The 20,968-nt window shown below is 42.0% G+C and overlaps 1 protein-coding gene across 8 annotated transcripts; it reads right to left on the bottom strand.

Annotated features, from left to right (window-relative positions):
- Window positions 1-4,889: 4,889 nt before the first annotated feature.
- Window positions 4,890-18,713, bottom strand: PARP2 (poly(ADP-ribose) polymerase 2). Of its 8 annotated transcripts, none has more exons than XM_032179438.2 (16): window positions 18,579-18,713; window positions 17,143-17,337; window positions 16,804-16,874; window positions 15,378-15,428; window positions 12,170-12,266; window positions 11,682-11,823; window positions 10,451-10,553; window positions 8,530-8,692; window positions 7,833-7,971; window positions 6,983-7,046; window positions 6,767-6,901; window positions 6,364-6,491; window positions 6,108-6,207; window positions 5,648-5,746; window positions 5,276-5,400; window positions 4,890-5,158 (listed from the first exon to the last, which is right to left on the bottom strand). In XM_032179438.2, the coding sequence occupies exons 1-16, from the start codon at window positions 18,622-18,624 to the stop codon at window positions 4,999-5,001; spliced, it is 1,818 nt and encodes a 605-aa protein (XP_032035329.1). In that variant the 5' UTR covers window positions 18,625-18,713; the 3' UTR covers window positions 4,890-4,998. The 8 variants fall into 8 exon arrangements, with proteins under 8 accessions (XP_032035329.1, XP_032035330.1, XP_032035332.1 ...); XM_032179439.2 differs by having other exon boundaries at window positions 17,182-17,337; window positions 18,579-18,671; XM_032179441.2 differs by having other exon boundaries at window positions 11,682-11,757; window positions 18,579-18,670.
- Window positions 18,714-20,968: the final 2,255 nt, after the last annotated feature.

A 20,968-nucleotide genomic window follows, 5' to 3' on the forward strand; every position in this document is an offset into this window, starting at 1 on the left:
GATAGATAGATAGATAGATGATAGATAGATGATAGATAGATAGATAGATAGATAGATAGATAGATAGATAGATAGATGATAGATAGATAGATAGATGATAGATAGATGATAGACAGACAGATAGATAGCTGGGATCTATCTGCTATTTCTCAGGCTCCCTCCTGGAAGTTGGAACTGATCTCACTTGTTCCAAGACCCTCACCTTAAATCACATTGTTGGACCATGAAGCATCCAAAGCCCCCAGGCCAGCAAAGATACTACCAGGGGCCATTCCAGGACCTGAGGGATCACCATGTTGGCCCGGCTGGTCTTGAACTCCTGGCCTCAAGTGATTCACCCCCACTGGCCTCCCAAAATGCTGGGATTACAGGCGTAAGCCACCGTGCCTGGCCTATAATTCATTTTCACCCTTATGAAGTGTACGGTTCTGTGGTTCTTAGTATATTCACAAATTATGCAACCATTACCGCTAATCCCAGAACATTTTCATCACCCCACCAAGAATCCTTGAACCCATTAGCAATGACTCCCCTCTCTCTTCCTCCAGCCACTGGCAACCACTAATCTACTTTCTGTATCTATGAATTTGCCTAGTCTGGACATTTCAGATAAATGGAATCATATAATATGTGACCTGTGTGGCTTCTTTCACTTAGCCTAATGTTTTCAAGGTTCATCCATGCAGTATCAGTTCTTCATTCCATTTTATGACGGAATAATATTCCATTGGATGGATATACTTTCTGTTTTTACAGCTTTACTGAGTTATGATTGGCATGCAATAAACCACAGATATTTAAAATACACAATTCGATAAAGCGTGACATATATATGTGTATCAATAAAATTATTACCACAGTCAAGATAGTTAACATATCTAACAGGAATAAACCACATTTTGTTTATCCGTTTATCAGTTGATGGACGTTTGGAGTGTTTCTACTTCTTGGCTATTATAAATATTGTTGCTATCAATATGCATGTACAAGTTTTTGTGTGAACATTTCTTTTTCATTCTCTTGGTTATACACCTAGTAGCGGAATTGCTAGGTCCTGATAACTCTTATGTTTAACTACTTGAGGAACTGCCAAGCTTTTCCAAAGCAGCTGTACCACTTTATATTTGCACTAGCAGTGTGTGAGGATTTTTATTTGTCCACATCTTTGCCGAGATTTGTTAGTCAGTCTCAGGCCTCAGCCTCCCGAGTAGCTGGAATTACAGGCAAATGCCACCACACCTGGCTAATTTTTCATATTTTTGGTAGAGATGGGGTTTCACCATGTTGGCCAGGCTGGCCTCAAACTCCTGACCTCAGATGATCTACCTGCCTCTGGCTCCCAAAGTGCTGGAATTACAGGTGTGAGTCACCACACCTGGCCAAGAGTTTTAAATTTTGACGAAGACCAACTTATTTCTTTTGCTTGCTTGTGCATTGGTGTCATATTTAAGAAACTGTTGCTTAATCCAAGGTCACAAAGATTTCTCCATATGCTCTAAGAGCTTTTTAGTTTTAGCTTACATTTAGGTCTTTGATCCATTTTAATTCTTACATACAGTGTGAGACAGTGTTCCTAATTTATTACTTTGCATGTGGATATCTAAGTTGTCCCAGCACCATTTGTTGAAAAGACTATTTTTCCCCCATTGAATGGTCTTGGCACCCTTGTTGAAAACCATTTGACCATATTTGCTTGGGTTTATATCCAGACCCTCAATTCTATCCCATTGATTTCTATGTCTATCCTATGTCATTATCACATTGTCTTGATTACTGTAGCTTTTTCAAGATTGTTTTTGCTATTCACGATCTTTTGCAATTCCTTATGAATTTTTCTTGGCCATTTCTGCAAAAAAAAAGGATAATGGAATTTTAATAGGAATTGTATGGAATCTATAGGTTGCTCTGGGAAGTATTACCATTTTAATGATAAATTTTCCAATCTACGAACACTTGTAGATTGAAAACTACAAAACTGTTGAAAGAAATTCAAGACCTAAATAAATAGGTCTCAGCTGGGTATGGTGGCTCAAGTGTGTAATCCCAGCACTTTGGGAGACTGAGGCGGGCCTTGAGGTCAGGAGTTCAAGACCAGCCTGCCAACATGGTGAAACCCCATCTCTACTAAAAATACAAAAATTAGCTGGGTGTGGCGGTGCACACCTGTAATCCCAGCTACTTGGAAGGCTGAGGCCAGAAAATCACTTGAACCCGGGAGGCAGAGTTTGCATTAAGGCAAGATTGCGCCACTGCACTCCAGCCTGGGCAACAGAATAAGACTCTGTCTCAAATAAATAAATAAATAAATAAATAAATAAGGTGGCCTTGAATGTTTTTCAATAGTTTTGTAGTTATCAGTGTACAAGTTTCATGCTTCTTTGGTTAAATCTATTTATAGTGTTTTATTCTTTCTGATGCTATTATAAATGGAATTGTTTTCTTAATTTTTCAGATTATTCTTTACTAGTGTAATACAATTCATAGGCTGGGCGTGATGGCTCACACCTGTAATCCTAGCACTTTGGGAGGCCAAGGTGGGTGGATCACCTGAGGTCAGGAGTTCAAGACCAGCCTGGGCCCAACATGGTGAAACCCTGTTTCTACTAATAATACAAAAATTAGCCAGGCGTGGTGGCACATGCCTGTAATCCCAGCTAGTCGGGAAGCTGAGGCGGGAGGCTGAGGCAGAAGAATCACTTGAACCCGGAGGCAGAGGTTGCAGTGAGCTCTCACCATTGCACTCCAGCCTAGGCAACAAGAGTAAAATGCCGTCTCCAGAAAAATAAATAAAATAAAAAGAAATACAGGCCGGGCATGGTGGCTCATGCCTGTAATCCCAGCACTTTGGGAGGCCAAGGTGGGAGGATCACAAGGTAGGGAGTTCGAGACCAGCCTGGCTAATATGGTGAAACCCTGTCTTTACTAAGAATACAAAAATTAGGCGGGTGTGGTGGCGGGCACCTGTAGTCCCAGCTCCTCGGGAGGCTGAGGCAGGAGAATCGCTTGAACCCGGGAGGCGGAGGTTGCAGTGAGCCAAGATTGCGCCACTGCACTCCAATCTGGGCGACAGAGCAAGACTCCGTCTCAAAAAAAAAAAAAAGAAAAAGAAAAAAAAAAGAAATACAATTCATCTTGTATCCTACAATCTTGCTGAACTTATTAGCTCTAAATGTGGATTCTTTAGGGCCTTCTCTATAGATCATGTAATTTGCAAATATAGTTTTATCTCCTTTTTAATCTCGATGCCTTTTTTTTCTTGCTTAAGTACCATGGTTAGAACCTCCAGTACAATGTTGAATGGAAGTGGTGAGCGCAGACATCTTGGCCTTATTCCTGATCTTAGAGGATAAGCTCTCAGTCTTTCACCATTGTAATGTTAGCTGTGAGTTTTTCATAGATGTTCTTCATAGGGTGGAGGAAGCTCCCTTTCATTCCTACTTTGTTGGATTTTCTTATTATGAAAAAATGTTACACTTTGCCAAATGCTTTTTCTGCATCTGAGATGATCATGTGATTTTTGCTCTACCTCGGTTTTCAATCTTGCATTACTGTGATAAATCTCACTTGATCATTGTATATAGTCCATTTATAATGTTGCTGGATTAGGCTTGGTAGTATTTTGTTGATTTTTGCAATTATATTAAGGGATATTGGTCTACAATTTTACTTTCTTGTGATATCTTCATCTGGTTTTGGTCTCATACTGCTTTGTAGAATTAGTTGCAAAGTATTTTCCTCTCTTCTATTCTTTGGAAAAGTATGCAGTCTACTTCAGTTTTAATAGCAGGTTACTTCAATGAGTAGATACATTTGACTAGTTCCTTATCTATGGATCTTTTTGTGTACACCAATGCCTCAGTGATATCTATGCAAACATATGTATCTGTAAGTTTTAGGTCAACAGGGCATGAACATTTTCAAATTTTGATAGATATCTGGTTTCTAAAAAGTTACAGGATAAATTTAAACAAACTTCTGTGTTACTTAAGGAGTGTGTTGTTTATCTGTGTTGTGTGTTTAAATACAATCAGGAAGTCTTTGGATCTGTATTAGTCTGTTTTCGTACTGCTATAAGGAACTGCCTGAGACTGGGTAATTTATAAAGGAAAGAGGTTTGACTCACAGTTCACCATGGCTGAGGAGGCCTCAGGAAATTTACAATGATAGAGGAAGGTGAAGGGGAAGCCCTTCTTCACAGGGTGGCAGGAAGGAGAAGTGCCGAGCGAAGTAGGAAGAGCCCCTTAGAAAACCATCAGATCTTGTGAGAACTAACTCACTATCATAAGAACAGCATGGGGGAAACCGCCCCCATGATTCAGTTACCTCCACCTGGTCTCTCCCTTAAAACGTGGGGATTCTGGGGATTACAGTTCAAGATGAGATTTGGGTGGGGACACAAAGCCTAACCATATCAGGATCTGACCTGAACTTTAGTACTTCTTAGTTGGAGCAGGGTATGTAAAAACTCATTCCACTTTTTTCCTTTCCTCCTCAAGATGTATTCAGGCTTAGTGACAGTCCTCCAAGGGCTTCCCAAATTTTTGGACATGTGATGAGTCCTAGGATGTTGAGTAGTGGGAGACCTAGGCTGCAGTGGATAAATTTGAAAAAGGCAAGTGAATACATATGCATGGGAAAGAAAAACACAACTTAGCCTTTGTTGCCTCTACCCTTCCTGTGATAATACTCAACAAATTCCAGTTTGCAGAAAAACTGAACAGGTAAAAGCATTAGCGCCCCCATTAGTGTCCCTCAATGCACAGATGCCACTAAGAACAGGATACTGAATAACCCTCAGAGCAATGAGTAATTTCTGTCCTGGAAATGGAGATCTACTAATGTCAGAAGAAATAAGTTCTTGGAGAAATAAAGCCCAAAGAAGCCAGTGGTAGAGACTTGTACAGTTTTTATTACATAAAATATCACAAAATTCACAAGTACAACACTGCTTATTTTCTTGCTTAAAGATCAGATCTCTGGTTTATTTAATATCAATATTCACCACAGCTGAAGGAAATTAAACTGAACCTTTAAAAGGTACCGCATACGGACCTGGTTGGGGTTATAGACAATATATTCATTGTAGTTGAGGGTATAACCATCTGGATTCAGAATTCCTGTGTCACTTGCTGGTCCTAATGGCACTGTACTCCCATTCCTGCCAAATGGAAAAAAAGTGTGTCAACATCAGTCTCTGGTTCAGAAGCTGCAATAGAGAACGTAGTCTTATCTGGCCAAAAGGAGTCTTCTAGTCCTCCTGGTTCTGAGTACTTACAGGGTGACGAAGTGGGCAGAACTGGGAGCCATCTTGCCCAGCCCCTTGGTGCTATGTTTACCTTGAAGCAATCCTTCGGCCTTAGGACTGGCCTCTAGTAGTTCATTACACTGACCTAGAGCTACCTGCAAAGCAAAAAATCTTTGAATGCCCATATCCTACTAAGAATTAGATGGCTCCAAAGCCAAACACAAAATCCCATCAGTACTTTTTTTCCCCTACTCCAGCAGAGGAATCCAATGTACTAGAAATTGTACTTGGTCCTCTCTCAAGCTATCCCAGGTAAACCTCTTGGTTCTGGGGTCAAACTTTTCTCACTGGAAAAAACCTGGAATTAATAAACTAGAGATCACAGACATACTCCTGCCTCACCTCTGATAAGAGCAGCAGTCCTGTATTCTTTAGGCGAGAGGCAAAGCAGTAATTGGCACTCTTGGAAGACATGTCAGCAAAGTAGATTCCTTTCCCAAACTGAAATATATAAATGAATACCAAGGTCAGCTTCTAACCCACTGTGTTAGAGAGAAGGTGCATACCACTGACCCTGTTTTTCTATTCCCTTAAACACAATATAGACCCTTCTCCATTTCCCCTCACAATGCTGTTCTAGAGAGGGTAGAAGGACCTGTGAATTTCTGCCTTCTGAGGGAAAGCTGAGGTATCTTTAGGAATTTAAAGAAAGAGGGACACAGTAAGAGATGACAAGGTTATCAGTGAGCTGGCTTAACTCTTGGGGAGGGGAACCACCTAATCCTAACCTAGGAAAAAAAGCACCGAGAACATTACTGTATCCTTTTCCCCTGTGCTCCTCCCAGAGTTCAATTTCACTCACCATGTAACCTGTGATGGGAGCTTCAGGTGGGGCAATTCGAAGCCCATGGCTCAAGATTCCCACCCAGTTACTCAGCCTGGAACCATGCCATAGAAGCATCCTAAGGAAAAGCCAATTATTATTGTACTCTGTTGTTCTGCACAGATAGGCCATAAGCATAAAAAAGTCAACACCTTCCTCTGACTCCCTCTTATAAGTTCTATAGCTGTACTTTTGGGCAAGGAGTGTCTTTCCAAACCCAAAGCTAGACTCAGACCTGTTATGAAGGTCCTCTCTGAAGGCTTCTTTCTCACCCTCCTTCTCCACTTCAAACAAATCCAGCAAGGTCATGGTATAGTCGCTGTGTGTGGGAGCATGGGTAGATTGTAGGTACTGGGAAATCACCTGTGAAAAATAAGACAAAAAGGCCGATGTGGACTCTAAAAGAGACTGAGCTGAACTGAAGAATTTGGGGATTCTGATATAACTTGGCAGACCTTTCTGCTCCCAAACAGTCTTACAAGGCAGCTAGGAAAAGCTTGGCCTTCCCAAATCCCTAGTACATAAAAAGTCTGCCCTAATTGACAATTTGCTCTTGACCAGAAGTAGTTAGAGAACAGTGGGATGGGGGAGGTGGTTAAGAGTGCAAGAGTATGAAAATAAATGATCATTTTTCTTACTTTGAACTCATAACTTTCATGGTCAAGAGGGCGCAAGGCACAATGTAGGTTTCTATAGTGTTGGTCCAATGGGTGTTCTGGGCTTTGTAGCTCTGTTTTCACCAGCTTAATAGCAATTTCAATGTCTCCCAAAGCCTGAGAAGATGAGATATAGAATCAATGTGGGAGGACACTGGTATAAGGGATATAATACTTCTCAATTCATACATATCTCACCTCTAGTAATTGTATTTTTTCTGACAGTTCCTTCTGTGTCCGGATTAGTGGAGGAGTACGGAGTCTAAGAACAGAGATATAACTCATAATGAGCTTTCTGACATGTGGCTAAAAGGCACATGACTAAAAATAGAAAATGACAGATAGATCCTTTAGAAAGCAGGTATGAGAAACAGGTTTTCCATTTGAGAGAGAGACCTTAACTTCCAAATATATAAAATATTATTAAATATATACTCGGTATAAGATGAACTATGTGGATTTTGACTTTTGAGACTAGAGTTAAAATTATTTTTTATAAAATCATTTAAAAATAAGTTATATTGATATCAACAGGGAAGAGTTGGATACAGTTCTATCTAGAAGCACAGGTAGACCTGTTGACCACTCAGGGTTATGTCTAGGTCATGGGGCTCTATAAAGCAATAAAAGAAATAGAAATCGGATGAAAACCAGAAAACAGAATCAACAAATGTAAAATGTTATTTTGTCTATCTAATGTCACTTGAGTTCACAGAAATGGTGTTTGTGTGGCTTTAGTTACCTCAAATAGGAAAATGGGGTGATATGCCTGAAGGTGTTTTACTTGGTGGTTGGATAGCTAGATCCATTCTCTCTTGGGTTGGTAACTTCCACTTTGTCAGAGAATATGGCTGTGGTCAAGCCGGGAGATTGCATCCCATATTTGTAAGCTGATTAAATAGGCTACCTATATATCATTGTTTCTGTATCTATTCAAGACGATCATTTTCTTAGGAATAAAAGATTTAAAAGAGTATAGCTGCTGCTGATGGATACAGGGGATATGTATAGGTAGAAGAACAAAGTGAAGTAACAGCACAGGCCTTACCCAAAGTTATGCGGAATCCTGGTGTAGAATTCATTGCATGCTTCCATGAGAGCTCGTCCATGCTGGCCAGACCGAATACAATCCTCAATCTTCTTAAGAGACTGGTAACCTGCCTTGATTTGTGCCACTGTCAGCTTCCCTAAAGGCCCAGTCAGAGATCAGACTCCAAACTAGGATCCCATCTAGTGAACTGTACTTAACGTCCTTCCCTAAAAAAGACTTTCATCTTTCAACTTTTTTTTCTTTTCTTGAGATGGGGTCTCACTCCTGTTGCCCAGGCTGAGTGCTGTGGCACGAACACAGCTAAATGCAGCTCAACCTCCTGGGCTCGGGTGATCCTCCCACCTCAGCTTCCCAAGTAGCTGGATCACAGGCACACACCACCATGCCTGGCTAATTTTTCTATTTTTAGTAGAGACAGGGTCTCACCATGTTGCCCAGGCTAGTTTCAAACTCCTGGGCTCAAGAAATCCACCTGCCTTGGCCTCCCAAAGTGTTGGGATTATAGGCATGACCCACCACACCCAGCCTCAACTTTCAAAATAGTTCCTCCTCCCTCCATACAACCTGTCACCCCAAATTCCATTTTCTTCATTCAGTACTATGAGCAAGCTTTAAATCATAATGATAATAAAACATCCATTAAAGGAACTAGGAATTATGAGGAGAGAATGCAGAAGAAAATGTGAAGTCCTACCAAGTGGGGCTTTCTTGGTATTATACTTCATTTCCATCATCATTTCTTCCATGGCCTGAACATTACAGATCAACTTTATTAACTCTTGCACCCGAAGATCTAGCTGTGACTCTGGCTTCAAGGGAGATTTAAGAGATTCCTCTTTCTTTGTTTCCTCTTCATCCTATAGCAAAAAACAAACAAAACAAAAGAAAATCTAAGAAATCATCTCTAGATTCCTTATAACACCCAGTATTATACAATGTAAATGCTTTGTAAAGTTTTTATATTGCATTGTCTAGGGAATAATGACAAGCAAGGAAAAAAAGGCTGTACAGGTTCAGTACAGAAGCAATTTTTCAAATATTTTTAATTCTCAGTTCACTGAATCCATGGATATAGACGGTTGACCATACTAGTTCTGCCTCCCACATTTTACAACTCAGAATAAGTCTAGAAAAAAAGGCTTTCCTCATTACGTCAGTGTGTAAAGATAGCTATTATGTCTCAGATCTTCCCATCTTAAAAAAGACTAAAACTTCTCCATCTTTTTGGATATGTGACTGTTTCAGGACAGTTTCAGCATACTGGTATACCTCAGTTTATCTAAATTAAATTTTTTATGGTGGTATATATCCAGAAGTGAAAACAAATTTAAATGTAATTGTTTAATCAGTTTGATTTTTTATCACTCCTCTCTTGGTCCATAACAATAAACTTCTCGGGCCAGGCACGGTGGCTCATGCCTGTAATCCCAGCACTTTGGGAGGCCAAGACGGGCGGATCATGAGGTCAGGAGATTGGGACCATCCTGGCTAACATGGTGAAACTCCGTCTCTACTAAAAATACAAAAAAAAAATTAGCCGGGCGTGGTGACAGGCGCCTGTAGTCCCAGCTACTCGGGAGGCTGAGGCAGGAGAATGGTGTGAACCCGGAGGCGGAGCCTGCAGTGAGCCGAGATCGTGCCACTGCACTCCAGCCTGGGCGACAGAGCGAGACTCTGTCTCAAAAAAAAAAAAAAAAAAACAAAAACAAAAAAATGAAAACAACAATAAACTTCTGGAAATAGGGCCTAAGATTTTATAAGAACCTTAGTAGGCCGGGCGTGGTGGCTCACGCCTGTAATCCCAGCACTTTGGGAAGCTGAGGCAGGTAGATCACCCAAGGTCAGAGTTCAAGACCAGACTGGCCAACATGGTGAAACCCTGTCTCTACTAAAAATACAAAAAAAATTAGCTGGGCATAGTGGCGGGCACCTGTAATCCCAGCTACCTGAGAGGCTGAGGCAGGAGAATCGCTTGAACCCGGGAGCTGGAGGTTGCAGTGAGCTGAGACTGAGCCATTGCACTCCAACCTGGGCAACAAGAATGAAACTCTATCTCAAAAAAAAAAAAAAAAAAAGCCTTAGTAAATAACAGAGCCGCGACTAGAAAGGCATATTCTGTCCTCATTCTTACTGTCCCTTAGGGATTACAAAGATCAGTGAGAGCACCCCTGAGGTGAGAAGTAGAAAGGACTCAAGATATCCTGGCCTGTCCCAGTCTAGGAATGATCTAAGCTATTCTGCTTTACCTTGAGTAAGAAGAAACAGGAGTAGGTGTGGTGCCTCATGCCTGTAATCTCAAGACTTTGGGAGGCCAAGACAAGAGGACTACTTGAGCCCAGGAATTCGAGACCAGCCTGGACAACATAGTGAAACCTCATCTTTAAAAAAAAAAAAAAAAAAAAAAAAAAAAAAATCAGCTGGGCAGAGTGGCACATGCCTGTAGTTCCTGATACTGAGGAGGCTGAGGTGGGAGGATCACTTGAGCCTAGGGATCTTGAGGCTGCAGTGAGCCATGATTGTGCCACCCAGCCTGGGCAACAGAGCACAATTTTGCCTCTAACAAATAAAATGAAAAAAGAAGATGGGTTTCTTTCAAAAAGTATAGTGAGAGTTACCTGAGTATTGGTGGCATAGTCCATCTGTAGCATATCATATTTTCCAGGCACCTTCTCAAACTTTTCTCGATCTTCCCAATTGTTTTTCGTTTTGTCAAGGAATCTGTAGAGTCCAAGGTGTAAGAAAACCTTACAAATAAAAGTCTACTATGAAGATGGACTTACAACTGTTTCCTTAGACAGAAAATCTCCAAAGAATTTATTTTCCAGCACTGAGCTCCTTTACACATCAACTTTCCATAAATCAAAATTAGTCTAATTCTAAATGAGGACACTAAATGGACAAAAAAGCTCTGGAGACAAATGGAATTTAAAAAATGGGAAAAGCAATGCTTGTCCTTCCCAAACACCACAAAAGCCATTGCGATTTCAAACAAAAGATATCCATCTAATCCCTTTCCTTGAAAGAAACATGTTCCCCAATTCTCCAGAAAGTTCTTCATCTATATCATAGTTTTAAAAACTCTAACTGAATATCCTCTTTTTTTCTTTTTTTTTGGGAGAGTCAGGGGTCTCGCTTTGTTGCCCAGGCTGGTCTCAAACTCCTAGCTTCAAGCAATCCTCCCGCCTCAGCCTCCCAAAGTGCTGGGATTACAGGCGTGAGCCACCATGCTCAGCCCCTAGTTGAATATTATCTACCCCAGGATAGTCTCCACTTATCCCAAATTTCCTAAATTTGTCGGTCATGTGTTAAATATATTAGATTCTTCTGTTTTTAGTGACCTTCAAGGTATTAGTTTGATTTAATCACTAAGGATGCAGTTTGGTGTTTCAACAACAGAATGTCAGGGTGAAAAGACATTAACATTTAGGCCAAATCACACCTATAAAACGAAAAGTTTTTTATAAGCCACACACTTATAAAATTCTCAGAGAAGGGAGGGCACGGTGGCTCACGCCTGTAATTCCGCACTTTGGGAGGCTGAGGCGGGCGGATCACCTGAGGTCAGGAGTTCGAGACCAGCCTGGCCAACATGGCGAAACCCCATCTCTATTAAAAATACAAAAATTAGCTGGGCGTGGTGGTGGGCGTCTGTAATCCCAGCTACTCAGGAGGCTGAGGCAGGAGAATCGCTTAAACCCAGGAGGTGGAGGTTGCAGTGAGTTGAGATCGTGCCATTGCACTCCAGCCTAGGCAACAAGAGTGAAACTGTCAAAAAAAAAATTCTGAGAGAAGATACATCTAAGAAGAGGAGGGTGTATTTTTTTATAGTCACTTTTCAGCACTCACTTCTTCTGAAAGATTTCCTTAGCCTTGTTGAGATTGCCTGAACAAGCCACCAGGCTGTGCTGTCCCATTTTCCCAACTGCAAAGTAAATGCCACACGTAAGATAGTAACAGGCCAGCTCTCCAAGATCTCTCTGCTTAACATCTGACAAACAGGCAGGAAAGGGAGAAGGGAAAGGTGAAAGGATTTAGGGAACTAATCATGTTGATACAAGTTACCTGCTAACTGCCATAGTCTATGAGCACTACTAGCAGTTCAACTATAGAAGAGTTTTCAGCCTCAATGGGCTGCTCTTAGTTTTTCCAGTGGGAACTCTAAGGAGGATGCCTGCCATTCCCCAACTTCAAGATGCTCAACTTGATTCCTAAGCCTCTCCCAGACTTCAGGCCTTTACTGACCCAATTTAAACCCAGAGAATCCTTTGGCCACCCTCTAAGCTGCTTCTGACTTTCTGAATGCCAACTCATAAAATCTCAATAAAAATCATTACCTCGGCCCCATCTCATCCAAACACTGAAGTTCCTCTGGGCATCATCTTCTAATAGCTGAATTAGATAGTACTTGTTGTTGTTGAACTGGAGATTGGTCTATGTTGAGTGACAACAAAAACAAAAAACAAAAAAAAAGGAGTTTTGCAAATGGAAATCACATAAACCAATGACTCATCCTTCGTCACAGGTGCCAGTGATTTCCATAAGGAAAAGCATAGCATCAGGCAAGAAAATTAGACTCCTGGAAGATTAAAGACATAAAGAAGAAATAGGGCTTATACATTAAACTTTGGATTCTTAGGAATTAAAGTGGGAGCCTAGAAGCTTCCTAAAACCCTCTATCCAACCTCAAATATCTTACATTGAATGGCTCCTCCAGTTTTTTCCTGCCTCAGCTCCCTATTTAGATATTTTCTAAGCTATATGTTTTCCAGCTCCCAATCCACTCCCAATAATTATTTCCTATATGAAAACAATTTTGATGCTCCAAAGGTCTAAAACTGTTATGCTCAACTGTTAAATGACTTACTCCTTGACAGTTCTACTCACAGCTTTTGTTTGTCAGCTGCAGAAATTTGACAATGAGCTGAGAGCAGGCCAATAATGGGAGGGGACAAGGGATACGCAAAACCACTGCCACATCTGTCCCATACCCAACCTGACCTGACTTGTAGATACTGAGAGAGAATATGGCCAGTATCTAAAAAGAGGTATCTGTAAGTAAATCACTCAGAGTGAAGAGAGAGAGAAGTCCATGATAAGGCATAGCAGCTGATGTTGTATGGCCGGGCCCTGGATATGGAGGCATTCTTCTTTGTTAAGCATGCTGCCCCTTCCTACCTCTATCTACTGCTTGCTCACATTCTAAAGCCATTGTACGACCTTAGCCCACTGGTGAAAAAAAAAAGGTCATTAGATGTTAGAACAAAAAGGAGCCTGAGATTTTTTTTTTTTTTGAGACGGAGTCTTGCTCTGTCACCCAGGCTGGAGTGCAGTGGTGCAATCTCCGCTCACTGCCACCTGTGTCCCAGGTTCAAGCAATTTCTTGTGCCTCAGCCTCCCTAGTAGCTGGGATTACAGGCACACGCCACCACACCAGACTAATTTTTTTTGTATTTTTAGTAGAGATGGAGTTTCAACATATTGGCAAGGCTGGTCTTGAACTCCTAACTCAAGTGATCTGCCCACCTTGGCCTCCCAAAGTGCTGGGATTATAGGCATGAGCCACCACGCCCAGCTTGATATTTTCTTTTCCTTTAAAAAAAGTTTTTGTAAATGTTTTTATGTTTTTTGTTTGTTTGTTTTTGAAATAGGGTCTCCCTCTGTCACCCAGGCTGGAGTGCAATGGCTCAATCACAGCTCACTGTAGCCTCAACCTCCCAGGCTCAAGCAGTCCTCCCACCTCAGCCTCCAAAGTAGCTGGCCCATGCCCAGGTGTTTTTGTATTTTTTTGTAGAGACAAGGTTTCACCACGTTGCCCAGGCTGATCTTGAACTCCTGACCTGAAGTGATTCTCCAGCCTTGGCCTCCGAAAGTGCTAGGATGACAGGCATGAGCCACCACACCTGGCTGCCTTAAGGTATTTTCCTTTTTTTTTTTTGAGAAGGAGTTTTGCTTTTGTTGCCCAGGGCTGGAATGCAATGGTGCGATCTCAGCTCACCGCAACCTCCGTCTCCCGGGTTCAAGCAATTCTCGTGCCGCAGCCTCCCGAGTAGCTGGGATTACAGGCATGTGCCACCACACCCGACTAATTTTTTATTTTTAGTAGAGATGGGATTTCTCTACATTAGTCAGGCTGGTCTTGAACTCCCGACCTCAGGTGATCTGCCCATCTCAGCCTCCCAAAGTGCTGGGATTACAGGTGTGAGCCACTGCACCCGGCCAACCTTAAGGTGTTTTCTATTTGCTCGTGGTATTTTAAGTAGAAGAAATAGTAACAAATAAATACTAATTGGTTGTAATATATATAATATATTTTTGTAATATATATAATATATAATATATAATTTGTTGGATCAATAAATTCAAATATGAAGTCATATCCAGGAAATATATTAATGAGGCAAATGTATTATCTACTCAAAACCACAAAGACAAACAAGAGAAAAAGGTTGATTAAAAAGAAAGCTGGGCTTGGGGAGGCTGAGGTTGGAGGATCACACGAGGCCACAAGTTCAAGGCCAACCTGAGCAACATAGCAAGACTGTCTCCAAAAAAAAAAAACCCAAAATTTTTTAAAAAAGAAAAATTAATAAATTAATAAATTTAACTATAGAAAAAATTTAAAACTTCAATATTGGCAAAGTGTACTATAAGGAAAACCAAAAGGTAAATGACAAATCTGGAAAACATATAAGCGGTTTATGTTACAGACAAAAGGCTCTTCTCCATATTATATAAAGTTCCTTGAAACCAGTAAGAAAAGGACCAATAACTTTTTAGAAAATGTGCAAAACAGCTTGTCCCAGTGGCTCATCCCTGTAATCCCAGTGCCTCATGAGGACAAGGCAGGAGGATCATTTGAGGCCAAGAATTCAAGACCACCTATCCAACATAGCGAGATTCTTATCTTCATAAAAAATTTAAAAATTAGTCAGGCTTCATGGCATGCGCCTGAAGTCCGAGCTACTCAGGAAGCTTAGGTGGGAGGATTGCTGGAGCCCAGAAGTTCAAGGTTGCAGTGGGCTATGACTGTACCAACTGCACTCCAGCCTGGGTGACAGAGCAAGACTCTGTCTCTTTAAAAAAAAAAAATAAAATAAAATAAAAATATATATATATGAAGGACTTTAGGCAAGGCCTGGTGGCTTACACCTGGTAATCCCAGCACTTTGGGAGGCTGAGGTGGGTGGATCACTTGAGGTCACGAGTTCAAGACCAGACCCTGGTCAACGTGGCGAAACCTTGTCTCTACTAAAAATACAAAAAATTAGCTGGGTGTGGTGGTGCACACCTGTAACCCCAGCTACTCGGGAGGCTGAGGCAGGAGAATTGCTTGAATCTGGGAGGCAGAGGTTACAGTAAGCTGAGATTGTGCCACTATACTCCAGCCTGGGAGATGAAGTGAGACTCCATCTCAAAAAGAAAAAACAAAATTAAAAAAAAAAAAAAAGGGACTTTAAAGATCTGAGCACTGGGATGCTATCATCAATAATTATCAAGAAGATGGTCTCATAATATAATGGTTCCACCTCTTCTGCCTCTTACTTGATTTAGCATGACATCATAGACATCATTTCCTTCACAATACACATGAGCCTAGAAAGAAAGACAGAGAAAAAAATCAACATTAATATAGGTTCAGCCCTGAGATCCTAAATGAGGCTTTAAATTTTCTTATGGCTCAAGCTGTCATTCTACAGCAACATCAACATTCATCTCCCAAGGAAAGAATTGCAAACCTATGTTCTACCAGTAACCTGGGTGTAACCTTACTATAAATGAAAACATGCCTCCTTTTTTCTTTAACTATACAAAAGATTCTGAGTTAGGCTGCGCATGGTGGCTCACGCCTGCAATCCCAGCATTTCGGGAGGCTGAGGTGGGCAGATCACTTGAGGTCAGGCGTTCGAGACCAGCTTGGCCAACACGGTGAAGCCCCGTCTCTACTAAAAATATAAAAATTAGCCCAGGCTGGGCGTGGTGGTGGGCACCTGTAATCACAGCTACTTGGGAGGCTAAGGCAAGAGAATTACTTGAACCCAGGAAGTGGAGGATGCAGTGAGCTGAGATCACACCACTGCACTCCAGCCTGGGTGACTGAGACTCCATCTCAAAAAAAAAAAAAAGATTCTAACTGAGTTAAAGAAAACTTACTCCAGAGGTAGCCTCCTTTTTCCCCCATTCATCAGTAACTCATGCCATTCCAGGGTACAGTTTCTCAATAGAACAAGAAAACAGTTTTCCCTTAACAAGGATACCATTTTCTGGTTTAAAGAGAATGAGGTGTAGAAGGCTGATGGCAACCACAAAAGGTATGCATGTGATATTGTTTGTATATTTGTCTCCTCCCAAATCTCACGCTGAATTGTAATCCTCAGTACTGGATGTGGGGCCTGGTGGGAAGTGATTCAGTCATGGAAGTGGATTTCTCATGAATGGTTTAGCACCACTGTCTTGCTGCTGTCCTCTTGATAGTGAGTGAATTCACACAAGATTTGGTAGTTTAAAAGCGTGTGACACCTCCCCCATTCTCTCTTTCTCTCTCTGTGACATCTTCTCCAATCTCTCTCTCTCCCTTTCTCTCTGTCTCTCTCTCTCCCCTGCTTTTGCCATGTGAAGTGCCTATTCCTGCTTCACCTTCTGCCATGAATAAAAGCTTCCTAAGGCCTCCTGAGGAGCAGATACTGCTATGCTTCCTGTACAGCCTCTAGGAACCTCTTTTCTTATAAAGTACCTAGTCTCAGGTATTTCTTTATAGCAATGCAAGAATGGTCTAACACACCATGTTAAAAAATACCCTGATTATTAACCCCAAGCCCTATCTCTTGCCATTAGAGAAAACTAATCACTCATCATATTTTGGAGAGGGTTCCTAAAATGAATACTAACAGCATCCCAGACAGGAGTCCTTATAACAAAGGATGCTCTCTGAGACATCCATGGACTGAAGATCGGTTCCAGAGTCTCTTACCTTCCCCACCTTGGCTGTACACTCTGGGTCCACAGGAGCTTTGCCCTTTAACAGCAAGGCCTTCACAGATTCTGAGGAAAGACAGATAGGTACTACTTTATGGGAATCAAAAACAGCTGTTGTGGTTAAACAGAAACTTGTCAGGATTAACTCTGCCTGACCAACCAATCCTGGTCTTTCCTTAGACCCCAATCCATCTCAAATACATGAAAATGAAGATTCAAGGCAGTAGATTAGTGCTGTGGTATGCCCAAAGGATAGAGAAATTAATTATATCCTGAAAGAAAGAAAAAATAAGAGTTGAAATAACAAGATATCATCCCCCAGATCCACTCCTACCAGAGACCCTTTTGCTGGCCCATGACCTTCCTGGCATACCATCTTGCTTGTCTTCTGTCCTGTCCTTATTAGCTTTTCCTCCAGCCACAGACATCTTTTTCGACTCCTGTCTCTGGCATCTGCGAGTTTTCTTGGCAGGGGAAGAGTCTTCTGGAGCCGTGTTGCCATTATTAACTCTTTTGCTTTCATTTAATGCTACAGAATTTGGAAATTAGGAAAGAATGAGTACACCTGAATACGTGCAGATTTTAAAGATTGAAAAAAATCTTTTAAAGAAATGGTTTAAGATAATTTTCTTTTTTTTTTTTTTTGAGGTGGAGTCTCACTCTCTCGCCCAGGCTGGAGTGCAGTGGTGCGATCTTGGCTCACTGCAACCTCCGCCTCCTGGGTTCAAGTGATTCTCGTGCCTCAGCCTCCCGAGTAGCTGGGATTACAGGCATGTACCGCCATGCCCAGCTAATTTTTGTATTTTTAGTAGAGACAGGGTTTCACCATGTTGGCCAGGCTGGTCTCGAACTCGTGACCTCAAGTGATCTGCCTTCCTCGGCCTCCCAAAGTGCGCGATTACAGGCGTGAGCCACCGCACCCCGCCGGTTTCAGATAATTTTCTAAGTTTACAGAGGCAATAACAACTGTCACCACACTACTCTTGTGTAAGATTCTGTGTAATTCTTCCTAAATTGCTATTCTAGCCAAATGAAATAAAACAAAAGGGAGCCCCAGGAGTCTTGTAAGCTTATGGACTGAGGCCTGCTTATCTGTTTTACTTGTGTCCCAATGTCCCCCAAATACCCACCTCATACATGAGGCGGTATGGGATAAAGGTTAGTAAAGTGCTCAAGGGTCTGTGCCTAATTTAGAGCCTAGCTCTGCTGCTTTTCTCTGTGGAAACTTGGAGAAGTATTTGATCTCTTCCTACTTCACTTGCTCCAATATTAGAATATTGCACAATACTGTACTTCTAGAGAAGTACAATAGTACCTAATTTATAGGGTGGACCTATGCATTTAAGAACATTATACACAGAATACCGTATCTCAATAGGTCTAAGACTCGCATTTTACTCTCTGGAACTGGGATGCATCTTAAAATGGATGACATAAGCAGTCAATCACAGTTCACCATTTTCAGTGCTTATCCTCTGTTGTGTATAAAATAATGGTGTGCCTTACAATTACTTTTTGTAAATTGGATGACATTAGGTATTAACAACAGTACTGGCACATTAGCTGTTACAGCTCCGCAAGGCTTTATGCACAATTATGTAATCCCCAAAGCTCTGAAAACCGAAATTTACAAAATTTAGCACCCCAACTGGTTTGGTAGCCAAGTGCAGGTTATAGAGCGCTGGAAGGGGAAGGGGGTCACAGTAGGTGGTATCGTTCCTTTCTGACTCCCCGCCCCCGCATGCCGTCCCATGATATTGAGCTCCGAACCTCTCGCCCTGCCGCCGCCGGTGCTCCGTCGCCGCCGAGCCGCCATGGAATTCGAACGCTGACGTCATCAACCCGCTCCAAGGAATCGCGGGCCTAGTGTCACTAGGCGGGAACACCCAGCGCGCGTGCGCCCTGGCAGGAAGATGGCTGTGAGGGACAGGGGAGTGGCGCCCTGCAATATTTGCATGTCGCTATGTATTCTGGGAAGTCACCATAAACGTGAAATGTCTTTGGGTTTGGGAATCTTATAAGTTCTGACTGAGTCCACCTTTTCCTATAGGGCGGAGGGAAGCTCATCAGTGGGGCCACGAGCTGAGTGCGTCCTGTCACTCCACTCCCATGTCCCTTGGGAAGGTCTGAGACTAGGGCCAGAGGCGGCCCTAACAGGGCTCTCCCTGAGCTTCGGGGAGGTGAGTTCCCAGAGAATGGGGCTCCGTGCGAGGTCAGACTGGGCAGGAGATGCTGTGGACCCCGCCCTTCGGGGAGGGGCCCGGCGGATGCCTCCTTTGCCGGAGCTTGGAACAGACTCACGGCCAGCGAAGTGAGTTCAATGGCTGAGGTGAGGTACCTCCCAGGGGACCTCATAACCCAATTCAGACTACTCTCCCCCGCCCTTTTTTTTGGAAAAAAAAAAAAAAAAAGAAACCGGGCGGGGCGCGGTGGCTCACGCCTATAATCCCAGCACTTTGGGAGGCCGAGGCGGGCGGATCACAAGGTCATGAGATCGAGACCATCCTGGCTAACACGGTGAAACCCCCATCTCTACTAAAAAAAAAAAAAAAATACAAAAAATTAGCCGGGCGTGGTGGCGGGCGCCTGTAGTCCCAGCTACTTGGGAGGCTGAGGCAGGAGAATGGCGTGAACCCGGGAGGCGGAGCTTGCAGTGAGCCAAGACCGCGCCACCGCACTCCAGCCTGGGCGACAGAGCGAGTCTCAAAAAAAAAAAAAAAAAAACAAAACCGAGTGGAATGTGAAAAGTTCCGTGAAACTGCAAACACCCTTTGGGAACACGGGAACCATCGGGCCGGAAGCCCACGAAAATGCTAATTGGTCTTCTGGTTCTTGGAGACATTAGGTGAGGGGCGCTCAAATGTTTGGCTGCATGAGAATCACCGAGTATGGGGACTGCATACTTAAGCAAATTCCCCACCCCAGACCCTCTGATTCAATAAGCCTGTATTAACAAAATCACTGGGTAATCCTGATTTGGGCACTAATATCATTTAGAAACATATTGTTAGGATAAAATAGTATCTGTTATAGACCAACCTGAGCAAAATAGCGAAACCTTGTCTCTATTCCAAAAAAAAAAAAAAGTGAAAAATTAGCCAGGCGTCGTCGCGGGCGCCTGTAGTCCCAGCTACTTGGGAGGCTGAGGCACGAGAGTCGCTTGAACCCGGGAGGCGGAGGTTGCAGTGAGCCGGGATCGCGCCACTGAACTCCAGCCTGGGTGACAGAGTGAGACTCCGTCTGAAAAAAAACAAAAAAAGAGAGAAAAAAATTTGATACATTTTAATTTTTGTTCATCAAAAGATGTAAAGTTTAGAAAGAAAAAACCCCAAATCTCATTATTTGCATGTAATTTGATTATGAATATTTTAAAAGCTAGAAGAAACTACAGAATAAAAATTTTACCTTAATACAAAGCCTAGCAAGACTGATAGAAAATAGCGTATGAAAATAAATTCCATGCTTATAAAAGAGCTTCAAACAACTATAAATAAAATTTCTGGATAAGGTAGCATTTACAATAACACCAAAGCATATCAAGTAGTTGGAAATAAATCTAACAAAATGCCAGTGCTCAATAAATGTTTGTTGGATAGGATTGCTTAACCTGTTTCAGTGGTACAAAGCCTGTTACATCTGACTTAATTATGACACAAATAAATTGGACTAGGTCTAAAAGAAAATACATTGGAGATAGGAAAAATATAACGTAAGCCTTTATGAAATGAAAATTTATTAAAAATAGCTAATAGTAGAACTTTCTTGTGTACTAGAGGCTGAGCTAAATGCTTTACATGCATAACCTCATGTAATCTTCGTAAGAATAATAGCCAGAATATATTTATATGCTATGAGCTTTACATACATTATTTAATTCTCACAACAACCTCATGAGGCATATGTTATTATCTCCATTTTATAGTTGAGGAAACTGAGCTTTAGAAAAATTTAATTAATTCAAGATCACACAGTGTATTGCTAGGGCTGCTATAACTACATACATTGTCATAATTCTGGCAGCTAGAGGCCCAAGATAAAGGTCTTGACATGGTTGATTTCTTCTAAGGCCTGCCTCCCTCTCTCCTTGGCTTGCAGATGGATGCTGTCTTTCCTCTCTGTGCGTCTATGTCCTAATCTCCTTTATTTTATTTGTTTTATTT

This window comes from Hylobates moloch, unplaced genomic scaffold (assembly GCF_009828535.3).
Source record: "Hylobates moloch isolate HMO894 unplaced genomic scaffold, HMol_V3 SCAFFOLD_16, whole genome shotgun sequence".
In the NCBI taxonomy this organism is placed as follows: Eukaryota; Metazoa; Chordata; class Mammalia; order Primates; family Hylobatidae; genus Hylobates; species Hylobates moloch.

Coding starts and splice junctions, on each gene's coding strand:
- PARP2 (XM_032179438.2), bottom strand. CDS start 18,624: ATGGCGGCTCGGCGGCGACGGAGCACCGGCGGCGGCAGGGCGAGAG. Junction 15,429..16,803: donor GTACAGCCAAGGTGGGGAAG/GTAAGAGACTCT, acceptor CTTTCTTTCTAG/GCTCATGTGTATTGTGAAGG. Junction 6,492..6,766: donor ATGAAAGTTATGAGTTCAAA/GTAAGAAAAATG, acceptor TATTTTTCACAG/GTGATTTCCCAGTACCTACA.